This window comes from Fundulus heteroclitus, chromosome 4 (genome assembly GCF_011125445.2).
Source record: "Fundulus heteroclitus isolate FHET01 chromosome 4, MU-UCD_Fhet_4.1, whole genome shotgun sequence".
NCBI classification, from domain to species: Eukaryota; Metazoa; Chordata; class Actinopteri; order Cyprinodontiformes; family Fundulidae; genus Fundulus; species Fundulus heteroclitus.
In genome coordinates this window covers 36,089,471-36,103,712 of record NC_046364.1, presented here as the reverse complement: position 1 = coordinate 36,103,712, position 14,242 = coordinate 36,089,471, and the positions used below count along the sequence as shown (strand labels likewise).

The window sequence follows — 14,242 nt, the reverse complement described above, 5'->3', positions numbered from 1 at the left end:
CCCTGAGAAAGAACATATTTATTAACAAGAGGTAATCAGGAAAGAGTACACTTTTATACAAAACTGGAAATACTACTCAAGCAGTTGAAATAGACTGAAACAGAATTCTGTCACTGGGTATTGCTCACTGCAAACATCTGGTGTTCTTGCTGAAGGATACAGATTCAAGGGTGCAAGGGTAGGGTTTAAATACAATACACATACCATTCTATATATAGATTTGATCTGAACACATAAAAGTGGTACATGCCTGCCACTTGAGCTTCAGGTGTCTCTCTATACAAAGCCTGTAAAAAATACATATAAATATTTTAAGAAGCACAATAATACTACTGTGTAGCCCCTGCTATCATATTTGGGTAGAATGTGTTACACTTATATGTTGCCTTTAACATTTCTTTCAAACTGTCAAAGACAGGAAGGTAATTATAGGATTTAACAATCATAAGGATAACACATTTCCAATTATGTGTCTTTGAACACATTGCATGTTAGGAAATGCATCAGACTGTCTGTACATAATACTGTACACAGCCAGTTTATCCTGGTTTACTGGAAAATCGTCAAACAAAATACCTTACATACTTCTGTGGAATATAATCCATTTCATTATTAAGGCAAAATCATAATGCACTAACCAAAAGAGGATTTTACCAGAAAGACTGCACTCTCTGTGTCTGAATATAGAAGCTAATAGTTTTTAACATCTGTAAGTGGCTCAAAATTTGTTACATTTGCTACATACATTGCCCGGTGCTTACACTGTATATACATGACACTACCCACCAGGGGAATAAAGTAAGCAAAGCATTAAAAAAACTCAAAACTATAAATATACTTTCTGTTTCACTGCAATCATTTTAAACCTTTTCCTCAATCAGTGGTTACATAAAACTGAATATCTTATCCAACTTTAGCCACTGCTATTGTCCCACCTTTCCTCTACTCTGCTGAGAACAACAGCTTTAAAACTTTTCAAAATTAACATTCATGTCTTAGTAGTTTTGAAGGTAAGACTACATAATACATTTTATACTTCTCTAGATCTTAGAAATTACTTTCCCAGAAAGTTTTGAAAAGTACCTTGGAAGTTCCAGGAATGTAACTGGTAGTTTCTGTGAAAATTCCAGCGAGGAACCTGCTATTTTTGAAAGGCAACCTCTATGTTCAAGTATGTACCTGGCAACTTCTGGAAAGTGTCCAGTAAAATCGGCACTAAGTTCCATGAAGGTTCCAGGAAAGCACCTAGTAAGTTCAAGGTAACTAGTCAGTTCCATAAACCCTCCAGTAAAGTATCTAGTATGTTCCAGAAAGTAACTGGTAAGTTTTGAAAAGTCAAGTCTAGTTTCCAGAAAGTACATGGTAACTTCTAAGAAATACCCAGAAGGTTCTGTGAAAGTTTATTAAAAGTCCCTTGTGTGTTCTGGAAAGTTATCCGATATGTTCTAGACATAGAATTAATAGATTCCATAAAGGTTTCAGGTCATCTTTGGAAAGTACCCTTTAATTTCTGAGAAAGTACCTTGTAGTGTCTGGACAAGTACTTGGCAAGTTCCAAGAAAGTAACCTCTGAGTTTCAGCAAAACATCTGACAATTTCCAGAAAGTAACCTCCATGGTCAGGCTAAGTAAACGGTTGGCCCCTGGATTGTACCTGGTCAATACTGGGAAAGCAGCAATTTTGACAAAGGTTTCAAAATGTTTGCTAAGTTTGGAAGAATAACTTATACATTCTGGGAAAGTAATGTCTAAATCTGCTACCATTTTGATTATTTGTGGAGTCACGCTCAACGTAGACTGCAATCTTAAGAATCCTCTTAGAATCTGTGATTGTACTGCAACCTGAAAATCACATTGGTGTGATTTTTATCAAGATAGATCATTTTGAGAAAAGGAACTTCCATGAAGTCTTGCTAGTAATAATTCCTGCAGACTCTCGACTTCCTACAAAGTGCTGTTCTCTTATGCATGAGAGTTTTGCTTAACACTGCACTTGCTCTTTAGATATAGTAAAATATCAAGTCTGTAAACTCGCCTTTCTATCTTCTCTGTAGTGCAAAATAAACAGGTCATAAATTAGCATTTAAGACAATATAGAACATATATATTTATATATATATATATATAGTCTATAACTATAGAAATAAAACCTCTGTGGGCGTCTACTCGGTCTCTAATAACAATAATACACAGAGTTCATTAGGAAGCAAATACAAGGAGGGCACAGCCTATTGTGTCTAATACAAATAATGATGAATGTACAAGTTAAAACTGTCTCTATAATCTGGACCTTATCATGGCACAGTTCCTCTTCACGAGGATGTTTTGGGCTCAATTCTGAGAGATGCTTCATACAGGCTCTCCTCGCCCATCACTGTGCTGCCGTCCAACAGGTACTTCGCCACCTGCAGCAACACAAAGCAAATGCATAGCATATTGAAAGGAATTTATTTTCAGGATCCATTCTTGATATTGAACTATAGAAGAAGGAATACATGTTCTTTGTTTATCATTTTCTATGCAAATTAGGAAAAGTTGCAGATTGTACTTAAATAGACTTGTACCATTTGGTTAAAGCATATGAAACTGTGAGATTGTGGTTAAGAAAGCACTTTTCTTTGCAACTGTCTGGAAAGTAGCATCAGAAGGTCACTAAAACTGATTTAAAAGTGTAGCTCTTCATTATTCTCTATATCAGGAGAGGGTGGAGTCCTCCGGACAAGCCTGTACATTTATTCTGACAAATGTGTTAAAAAGAGTAGTGGAAACATTTCTTACAGTAGGAAATTGTATCATGAAGAAATAAACTTGTCTTGTCAATTCATACAATGAACTATATAAAAGTATTTCTGTCACCTGGGGCAAGAGACACTATTACTCGCTCGCTCACTCTGTCACTCACTCACAAAGTGATAAAAGGTATTCTCACCTTAGGCTGGAAATCTATCTTGTAAGCTGTTTGCTGAAATTGTCGAATCTCTCTGATAATGTGAGAAATCTGAAGACAAATGGAACAAATTTCAGTCAAAATCAACCATCTCTATTAAAAATTGCACAGAGATTGATAAACAAGCTAAGACTGCTTGTAATTAGTTAGTTGCAAAAAACATGGCATACAGTAAAATTAAGGGCTCTGCCTGATAAAAAAAAATGACTACCATTCTCATCTTGGAGAAGTTGACCAGGTTGTCCTCTGTGTAATTTGGTGTTCCCTCCTCAATAAAAGCCAAGTCAGTCAGGTACATTCCCAGGTAAGGAACACATGGAGGGTCACAGCTGAAGGGAGCATGCAAATCACAGAGAGACCAGGTCTTTAAAAAAGGAATGTTGTACACAGTAAAAAAAAAAAAAAAAGACAAATGCTTACTTTTTCAGAGCCTCCCTTAGGTTTTTGAAGCGGCCATCTGATGATACCAGCTTCTGCAACTTGTCGATCACAGTTTTCGTCTGGAAAGTGATTCACAGCAAACCTGTTACCACTTGTAAAATGTCTTTAAATTCACATTTTACACATTTTAAAACATTGGCTTATAAGAGGGGTTTGATACACTACTTTCTGTTTATCACATTGTGTTTATATTGACCTTTTTTAATATGTCCAACTAAACAAAAGAGAACACATTTTCTCCAAGAAGCAAAAGTGCCTAAATATCCAATTAGTTTTTGTCAGATTTTATGTTATGTGTCAACACACACTTTAATTCATCCCTTGAGTTCAGTTGAGGGATATTTTCACGTTTGACTGATGTACAGGTCAAAGTTAAGAAGTTTAGTGGAACTATCTAACAAAAAACCTCTGCAAATGATCGGATATTAAGGTATCAGTCAGAAAAGGACAAGCAGCTGTGTTGTCTTATTTCTGTGAAAAACGATCCGGGAGTAGATTTTTCTCCCACACAACAGAGGACCGATACCTGCTTGGACACTTTAAGCCAGGTCCTCTTGAGGCGGAAGATGGAGCTCCGGTTGAGCGAGGATGTGATCTCCAATACGGCGTTGTAGTTGTGGAGGCAGCGGCAGATGTCTGCCACGGCCACCCACTTCTCGATCACTGCCACCCGCATGTTGACATCATCCCAGTGAAGGATCTCTGAGGCAATCCTGTCACTGATCTGGCAAAGAAAAGAAATACAAACACATGCAGTATTACTTTGTATTACATTTAATAGATTATCAATACCCCAAACTCTGCCACGTAAAAAAGTACGTATTTTACATGGTGTTTTATAAGTTATGGCTAACACATTGACACCCTCCACAAGGTGAGTAAGCCAAAGAAGCTTTCTAAGCAAACTGCTGCATCCGAGCATTTTCAACTGAGAGTTAAGTGGAAGGAAAAAGTGTGGTTATAAAAAAGATACACAAGCCACAGTGATACCTAGGAGTGACAACAAAGCCTTGAAAGGATTATGAAAGAAGACACACATGATCTGGACTGTGGCTGGAGTCAGAGCTTCGAGACCCACCCCACACAGACATATCCTGGACATGGGTTACAGCTGTTGTCTTCCCTGTATCAAGTCACTCCTGAACCAGAGGCAACACCGGAAGCATCTGTTGAATATGAAAAAAGGACTATACTTTTGTGCAGTGGTCAAAAGTCCTCTCTTCAGTTGGAAAATAAGTTTGCATTTCAATTAGAAACAAGCTATAAGAGTCTTTAGAAAGTGTGGAGAGGCAGAGAGTCTGAGTTATTTGAGGTCCAAAATTTAGAGCATTTCACGGTTTCATCTCCTTATAAGAGAGAGAGGCTGATTTTATTTTACCAGCAGTACTTGGCACCTGCTCACACTAGCAAACGCACTAATACCGACTTTACTGGACCTAGTATTATTGTGGTTGATTTTTCAGAAAACTCATCTGATCTAAACTGTCTAGAAAAGTGATTATCGATAAGAGCAAGACGAGAGAAGCCATACGCAAAAAGGCAGACTGCAATCTTGAGCCCACTAGTAAAAAAACCCGGGCATAGTAGCAGTGATCCAAACCGATCACCTCCATGCCACATTGTAGTGATTCAAGCAAATACAATCAAAACAATAGAATTTTTTTTTTTTTTTACTAAATTACAAATATAAATAAGCTTTTCAGTGATTTTCTAATTTACTGAGATCCACCTATGTATCTAGTAATAGTAATGGATCAAGTAATTCGAAAACTATCACATACATCATTGAAATGCTTGGTTGTTTTCATTATGTATGGGGTTCTCTCATTCTTGTCGTTCTTCATCCAGCCTTGTCCAAAGAACTCCCTGCGGGAAAAAATACACATGTCACAAAAAAAACCAAAAAAAACTATTTAAACAAAGCAGCCACAAGCATTGCAGCATCAAGTGAGCTCTGCGTTATTTACAGCCCCTGCTTTGCTTATTGTAAGTTACTCACTCATACGGGATGACTTTAAAGACCAGGTGGTCCAACATAGTGAGCTGCTCAGCAATCTCCAAGGCAGAGTGATTCTCGAATGGTTCCGTCCTACTTTCCTCCATGGCCTGAACGTACACACGTCACCGAGTCATTAACCCTTGAGCTGGAATCACAACCAAATAACCCCATGGCTGGTTTTAAGAAGTTTTCTCCCTCTTACCATCTGCGTGAGCTCCTCAATGCTGGCCTGGCTGTCTCCAGGATCCTCCTGAGTGAGAGTCCTACATGAAGAAAGAATGAACTGTTATTTCAGGGATTTCTTTAGGGGGGGATTTAGTTTTTATGCAACAACCTCGAAGCTACTGCTTGCTCACCACCCTGTAAGTTCAGAAATTTGGTCAGACCACACACCAAACTGGTCCTATCCTGCTAGAATGTCCATTTCGCACTTTTAAGATCAAGGCCTACTTTTTCTGTCTTCTTTGCCATGATTGTCCAATAATTTTTTCAACCATCAGCGTTAACTAGACCATTCATTTAGTTACCAAATGTTTCTATGTTCTTGCAGAAATGTTCCTTTTGGTACCATTCTTTTATAGAGATTTAATATAAACGGTTATCTAAGTGATCATGCCACAACGAACAGAAAACCAACCTGATAATGTTGGCAGCGGCTTTTCTTTCCTGTGTCAGGAGCTCTGGGTCATGCATCACCTCCTCCAGGAAGCCAATTACCCGCATCTTCAGCTCTGTGTTCAGCTCAAAGTCCTGAGGAAACACGCAGGAACAACCACAGTGTTGTTACATGGGCCTTATTGTACTGCTTGAGAAACTGAGGGAGTAAAGTAAGAGGGTGAAGTTCACCTGTGAGTGTTTGGACACCCAGTGACGCAGCACATTCAGTACTCTATTTGTAGCAGCTCTGCGAATAACAAACTCTTTGTCTCCGTTCCTCTGATCTGTAGGAAAACCTGGAATCCGGGTTAATACAGTTGGATTTCTTATTCTTAAACGGCCAGCTCATGCACTGATGCCTAACTAATTTGCTTATTTAGCAAAAGGAGAACTGCTGCTTTAACATATGACAAGAAACATAAATATTGTTTAAATCTAAACCTTTTCAGCCTCCCTAAAAGAAAAAAAAATAATTCAACCAGATAAAAGTACCCCAAATGTGTCACAAAAGAGCAAAAAACAACTATGCAAACGATGAAAATATTTCTCTATAAGTAAAATAATTTCAAATAGATTAAATCAGAACTACTTACAAAACAAACCAGCATTTTTTATTAATTTGGTTTCATTCATGCCCCTACAACATGAGCCTGAATGTCAAAATTCATTTTTGTTTTACATGACTTACGGTAACTATTTATTTGCCAGATTTTTTTTTTTTTTTTTTTAAGGAAGAATTGTGTGCAAAGACTTGGTTATACTGTGGGCTCTGGCCTATCCACACAGGTTAACACTATATATGTAGGCTTCAGTGGTCAGATACTTTCCACTACTATTTGACTAAATGTCTTTTAGCAAGTTGTAATCAGATATTATACACAATGCAGGCATAACTCTGGCTTCATATGAGATAATTCTTAGTAGATTTTCTGGCATGGACCACAACTGTACACAACTTTTAATAGGATTGGGAAGGTCATTTCAGAAGCTTAACATTAGCTGATTTTTCCCCCCATCATTTGTTCTGCTGAAATAGCCACTTGTGTCTAAGTTTCAACCCTTTGGTTGTTAGTTTGAAGTAAAGTTTGAGACTTTGGAGGAAGTTATCATTCAGAATTATTCCAGAGACCATAGTTTAGCAACAGTGCTAAACTATGGCTAAGCTTGAGGAGGAAGGGCTTCTTTCATGGTCAGCAACATCCCAGTCTATGGTGATATAAAACTTTTTCCTCCTGTGGACAGTGACACTGTTGTTCCAGCAATCTCAAGTCCAAAGCAAGCCTGTTCCTAAAAAAATCCAATCCAATTGAATTTTACCTGAGGGGAGGCAGCTATGGTCTGGTAGCTGAAACTTGACACAGGTAGTTAAATTTGAGTGACTTGGTTTTCGAAAGTCAACACTAAATTTCTGGAATATAACCAATTTACATACATTAATTCTGAAATGATGTGGAGAGGTAATTCTAAATAAATTTAAACTTTTGTATCAAATTCTTGATATATTAAAGCAATTGCAGTATTTTGTGGTGTAACTATTCTACCTGGCCAAAATACACATACCACCCCACCCCCCCCAGCTTATATAAATAATAAAAAAGCCCCAAAATACATCACAGTCATGCCCATAAGGAGTGTATGTACACATCTGATCAGACCTGTACGGTCAAATGTGGCTAATATGTGTCAGCATTAAGTTTGTCAGTGTTTGTATTTAGTCATATAAAGGGAGAACAAACTATTTCAAAATTAATTTCCAAAGTTTTTGGGGCTGCAAAAAAAAACACACTGTGATGTTGAGCCCACAGTGTGGTTTTCAGAAACCAAGCAGTCAAATCAATGAGGGAAACAGTGGAAGCTCCCTTATATGAATCCACTCCAACTTTTTAATTTACTGCACTTAGCTCCTGGATGAATGCAATATATAATCCAAACATAAGTGCATCATTTGAACAGTGTAACCTGTAACCAAATAATGGCTGTTCATTGTCAGCTTTAAGCTTCTTGAAAATTACAGTCCTGTGCAAGCATCTCTACCAGCCAATTATGTTACCAACCTGTGCTGGCGAGGGACATGCGGCGGTACTTCTCCTTGGTCGGCGTTCCTTCGTTGGCACCGGCTGTGGCAATGGCAAAGGCTGAGGCAGCAGACAGGGCACTGCGGTTATTCTCAAGCTCCCGGCAAGAAGATACCACCATGCCATTGTTGAAGGAAAACAAGGAAAACTCTAAACAGGAGAACATTACAATGTCATTTAATAACACATATACACAAATGTATGTGTCAAATTACAGATAATACAGAAAATAAGATTCCTTCTAAGGTGAGACATTTTACAGCATTAGCCCCTTTAATGTTTCTTTCTTAGAATTAGACTGTCTAATCGAGCTGTTGACCATCGGAGGGCAACCAAGAGCTAAAACCGATGTAGAACAGTGTGTCCTATCTCATAGCAGCGACGGTGAACGCTCCACTGAGCCTTCCTCTCTGCCTCCCTCCATTACTCATGTCTTACCCCCCCTCTGCCTTCCTCCGTTCACCCGGGGGCGGTATAGAAGAACACGCACATCGTTGCTAAGGTACAAGGTTTCCTTCCACCTACTCACACAAGGCACTGGCTTCCCTTATATCCAGCAACGTGGGAAGAGAACACACTGGGGATGGATTGTGCTTGACAACCTACGGGGTGGATGCTCCTTCGCTATATGGCACGGGGAGGGCCAGGATGCCGTGGGCGGTGTTTATCAAGACCTTATTTGGCTGTACCTGTCCTTCTCTTTTTTTTCAAAACAAAAAGAAGTTTGTTATAAGTTTACCGTTGCTATTTTTGTTAACTTTTTTTAACAACTACAAAATGTAGCGTTTGCCTTTTTTTAGTCTTGCTGCACTAGATGGCGAAAAATACATCATGACACATTGAAACAAAACCGCATTTCAACTTTGTAGTATTTTTTTTTTTTTTTTACAGGAAACCTTAACTTCAAGCATTGCTTGCACCTGATTCAACTTGTTTCTCAGAATTTGAAATGTGGATGAGCTCCTGGCCTTTTATGTTGCACATCACAGTAACATCACCTTGCAAAATCATTCACATTCTTGCAACCTTAAGTTCATTGTGCTAGATGAATTGAAAGTAAAATGATAAGGTCAATCTACAAGACCATTAACCAAGGAAGCAGCCAAAAGGGCAATAGCATCTCTGGTAACCCTGGAGGAAATGCAAAAATCCACAGCCTAGATGGAACAACCTATTGACAGAACACTTTTTAGTCTTGTACTTCACTACCGTTTAAAACGTTGCTGCATGCCATGTAGGGGGCATAGCAAACACATGGAAGAAGGTGCTCTGGACAAAACGAACACACTGGTCCCATAGGGAAACGCAGTAGCGTCATCATCATGCTGAGGGGATGCTTTCTTTCAGCAGAAGTTGTTTAGAAGATGGATGGAGCTTAAATTACTTCTATCCTGGAAGAAAAGTTGTTAGCGCCTGTAAAAGACTTGAGAAAGGGGTGTACGACCATAGCACAGCTTTAGTTTGAATGAAAACATGGGTGTGTGTTAGAATAGTCCAGAGTAAGTCCACACCTAAATTTACTTTAGCATCTGTGACAAGAGTGGTCGAGCCTGACTGAGACTGAGGTATATTACAAAAAAGAATGGGCAAAGATGTAGAGACATACGATAGACTCGCTGTAATTGTAGGGAAAGGTGGTCCTGTAAACCACAATGTTTTGATTTATATAATTTTTAAAAACTAGTATTTTTTTAAAACCTATCTATAATATCCTTCCACTTTACAAATATTAATTGTTCTAAGTTTGTCCATCAAAAAAATCCCATTAAAAATACCTTAACGTTTGTGTTTTAACAAGGCAAAATACGAAAATGTTGAAAGAGTACAACAGATTTTTTAAGGTACTGTAATAATTATTAAAATATTTCTGTTGAAGCACATTTGACATTTGAACAGTCAAGAAATATCATTCAGTTTAGGTGCCTGTCGGTGTAATTCTGATTGAACAGTTCTTTCAAATTGCCATTTATTATTGTCATTTACTGGTCATTTATACAGATCTATGATTATTGTTTTAGACATTTGCCAACAAACACCACTGGAAAGCACAGCATGTCATTTGCACTAATCCCTACGCCTCTGCAATTTCCCCGCTCCCTCGTTTCTGGAAACTAGTTTTTTTCTTTTTTAACTGTTGAACGTTAACTTCAACGTAGATCGTAATTTTCAGCAAAGTCATGACTAGAAATAGCTTAAAGGTCCAGAATTAGTTGTACTGTACCAGAGTTTTTTGACTTGACATTCTTGGGCGTTGACGGGGACTTGGGCGGAGACATTTCTGATTCTACCTCATCACTCTGACTCGGCTCTTCATCGCATTCCTCTCTGACAGACAGATCTGGATCAAATTCAAATAATTAAAAAAGTTAAAGGAAGGTCAAAATAAAAATAAGAGCACATAATGTTACAAATTCCTTATTCTGGAGAGGAAGAACTTGGGAAAGAGAGGAAAATAAAAAATATAAATATATATTTAGATATGCGGTATTCTAATCACATGCTTCTGCTAATTGTAACACTAAACACTAATATTAAAATAACCTTGAACTACTCTGTTGCCATTTTCCAATAAACAATCATTCATTAACCTAAAAGGTCTGATGGACTACATTCAGCACATCAAAAAGTTCCTCTGACAGTGGTTCTGACCTTGCTTGCTGGGGACCGAGTCTTCGGCCTTGCCCTCAGCTTTAGGCTCTCCCTCATCAGGGATTTTGCTGGCCATGGTGCTGGACACGTAGAGCTTGTTAATGTCCAGTGTGGTTTTGCTGAAGGGCGACATGGTTGTGTGCATGCTTGCATAGCCATTGGGAGAGCAGCTGAGTGCAGCGAGGTCCAGGGCCTTGCCCCCGGTGATGATGGGGATGTTGAGTGATAGTTTGCGTCGGCGATTCGGAGAGGAATTCTTGGTGATGGAAAGAGGAGGCGGGGAGGAGAACTTGCGGCTGGCACGTGGCGACGTGGGTGGCTCACCGTAAAGGAGCTTGTTATTCTGGCTGCTGGCGAAGAAGAGCTCCAAAGAGCTGCAGGACATGGGCAGAGACAAAGAGAGGTGACTAAAGACCTGAAGGTGTAAAGTTTTAAACTGCGGTTTGAAAACATGGTGATCTCAATGAGAGAGAGGGAATAACAACAGCGGCTATAATGGGTGTCAGAAGCAGAGAAGGAACCGCAGGGCTACTCCGGAGCTCCTGCCTCTTTTATTTAAGCTACTTTGTTTAAGACAGCATCCTCCTTGCTCTGAGAGCCACCCCCTCTGAAGGCCTATAAATAGCATGTCAAGTGACAGTGTGGGAGGCAACGGGTGCTGCCAACAGCAACCAGCCCAGGGGAGGCCCACAGAGACATGGGGATAGAGAAGCAGAGAGAAAGGGGAGCCAAATCAACAGAAACAGGGAAAAGAGGGAGGATGAGACTGGGCTTCAGCAATAACAAAAGACAAGCAAGGCCGAAAATAGTGATACAGAGAGGGAGGGCACCAGAGAGGAGCAACATAGTTGATATGGATTCCACCACAGCGCAGGTTGCTGGCTGCGAGTGGGCGAATGGGAAGCCTCCAGCCCAGTATGATGCTGGCTACAGCCATAACGTGTCTCCTTTCTGAAATTTACCAAACAGTTAAATAGGGAGATTAGAGGACAAAACAATTCAAATGATGAGACTCATTGGGGTAGAGGATAGGTGAGAGAGAGAGAGAGGTGAATATAAAGGAAGACAAAATCAAAGTAGAGAGTCAAGAGTGTAAGCAAGTACAGGAGGCAAAAAACAATAACATAGTTTTGACCAAGAGACAAGAAGGGAGTATGGCAAAAAGGAAAAAAAAAAAAAGGAGGGGAAGAAGAGAGCACGGTGCAAAACACCAACATCAATATTTAATACCATGGAGCTGCTGCAGATGATGGGGAAGACAGGAGAGAGGGGGAGAGGGTGGGGTCCTGCAGCAGAGTAGAGGGTTGCCATGGTGACAGCGCTGCAGAGAGAGGGATGGTCAGGCTCACGGAAAGAAAAATAAAATCAAGAGAACAGCAAAGGGCAAGATGAGGAATGGGAGAAAGAAGAGATGGGGTTATAAGGGAAGAACCAGGGAGACACATGATCCAATTAACTGGGATGTGGAGGGAAGGTGTGCTGGCGTGACCCCTCGCTGCCTCCTCCTCAGTCCCTCCTCACCTGGACTGGGTAAGGTAGCCTGATGAGGTTTTTCACAGGCAGTCCACGTGACAGCAAAACGCTAATTCAGACACTGGGAAAGTCCCACCTCTTCGCTGCACTTTTACAAAACCACCACTGGATTTGCAGGTGGAAAAACAAAGAAATTCAAACTTTGTTTGCCAGTTGGAGTAATCTACCAAGTAAGAGTCCTGTGTCATCGAGCTGGACACATTAATGTGCTAAATTACACCAAATAAAATGTATAAATAAAACGTAACAGTTGACAAATCCAAGCAAGGTAAAATTTATAATGTAAATTCATGTTGTGAAGTCAATAATTATGTACTGTAGGCGGTTGGAGAGCTTTGCTTTGCTTTGCTATTGCTGCCTGCCTATCCAGCCACTCTTTGCAAAACTTTCTATAAGTTAAAATTATTTCAATCAAATCATTTCAGGGAGAATTTCACTAGTCTAAAGAGTAAACACAAATTCTCTTATCTGATTTCAAAGGTATACCAAAGACTGGTGATCAGTGTAGCTTCTTGGTCACTTTCTTGTAGATCATTGGAAGGAAATATTAATATTATTCTTGTATCTGTTGTCTTAGCCTAGAATAACAATACACAAAGAATGAAGGAAGATCCACCTTACTCTATTCCCAGACTATTAGTTCAGTTTAGGAGGAACCGTTTTTAGCAAATCCCATCTTAAGAGAAAAATCAAACTCATATCCAATTATTTTACAATATCTGATAAAATAAAAACAATAAAGCCAACTTATACAGGCAAATTTAAGTTCTGTTACATACAGTCCAGTTCAAAGTTATGATACAATGCAGTGAAATTTAGTTTCCAAAAAGTTACACCCAAGAATCTTCAGCCAACTGCAAACGACAAGTCATATACTTGTCGTTTGCAGGAATCCCTCCTTCTGGGAAAACAAATGGTGACAGTGGGAAAGAACAACTCCCTTTTAACAAGAAAAAACTTCCATGAGAACTAGGCTCTAACAGGCTAACGTGTTAAAAATCGTTTCTAAGTCCATTCTGAGGGACTTGCAATCAATGTGACGTACTCACGTAATGCCAATGTGCGAGCTCGTTCCTTATTAGTTTCCTCTTGCTGGCTGTGCATGCGTACTTCTAGTGTTTATGTATCCAGTTAGCTTCATTGCAGCTCCTTTGCTCTCACTGTATTTTTTTAAATGGCTGAGAATCGCTAGACGCAAGGTGTCTTACAAGTTTATGAGAAGAAGAGGAAGACCTCAAGGGCGTTTCTTACCTTTGTTTCCAGAAAAAAAATCTTTCACTCTACCTTTAATATTCAATTAGTTTATTTAACATTTATTTACCTTGTTTTAGTAGCCCAGAACCACGCCCAGCCCTTACCCCCTCCACATTCCCTGGTCTGATGGGCACTGTCTCCTTTAAGGGGTCTGGTACAGGGGTGAGTTACCCTTTAAGTTGCATCATAGGAGATGCCATTGGGCATTTTCATTTACCAAACGTGTGTTGATTCTGTACATGTTATTTGAAGATGGGGGAACAACAATACAAAGCATTTATTTACTCTGAAACATAAACAACCACTAAACTACTTCTTAGTGTAGTGTAGTGTTAGACTCAGAGAGGCTTGCTATAAATACACCAAGTTACACAGATAAACGCATCTCACTCAAAACTACAGGGTACTTTCAGGACCATGAGCAATAGCACAACATTCAAAAGAACAAACTGTCCAAGCAAATGCTAAACTCAGAATTCTCTATGAAAGAAACTACAGTACCACTGTGCCACCATGGCATAGACAATTAGTTTTTAAGGCACCCATCAGAGACGCTGATGTTCCCTCTAAATCCAATACCAATGCACACTGTTACAATGCCTTCCCGTTAGTTATGTAAAGTCCACCGTTATACTGATCATGCTGCGTAAACAAACATATTTATAGTATTGAATACTTGCCAGAAACT

At 39.4% G+C, this 14,242-nt stretch overlaps 1 protein-coding gene across 2 annotated transcripts in view; it reads right to left on the bottom strand.

Annotated features, from left to right (window-relative positions):
* LOC105930490 (ras-specific guanine nucleotide-releasing factor 1) overlaps positions 1-14,242 on the bottom strand; it is a 38,233-nt gene continuing 23,991 nt past the window's right edge. For both annotated transcript variants that reach the window (XM_036136483.1, XM_036136484.1), the window contains 13 exons: positions 10,768-11,141; positions 10,340-10,456; positions 8,098-8,268; positions 6,233-6,339; positions 6,024-6,136; positions 5,589-5,649; positions 5,387-5,493; positions 5,169-5,253; positions 3,914-4,111; positions 3,367-3,446; positions 3,158-3,275; positions 2,929-2,997; positions 1-2,404 (listed from right to left, as the gene is read on the bottom strand). In XM_036136483.1, the coding sequence (XP_035992376.1) occupies positions 2,312-2,404; positions 2,929-2,997; positions 3,158-3,275; positions 3,367-3,446; positions 3,914-4,111; positions 5,169-5,253; positions 5,387-5,493; positions 5,589-5,649; positions 6,024-6,136; positions 6,233-6,339; positions 8,098-8,268; positions 10,340-10,456; positions 10,768-11,141 (1,693 nt within the window). In that variant the 3' untranslated portion in view covers positions 1-2,311. The remainder of the gene's footprint in view (positions 2,405-2,928; positions 2,998-3,157; positions 3,276-3,366; positions 3,447-3,913; positions 4,112-5,168; positions 5,254-5,386; positions 5,494-5,588; positions 5,650-6,023; positions 6,137-6,232; positions 6,340-8,097; positions 8,269-10,339; positions 10,457-10,767; positions 11,142-14,242) is intronic.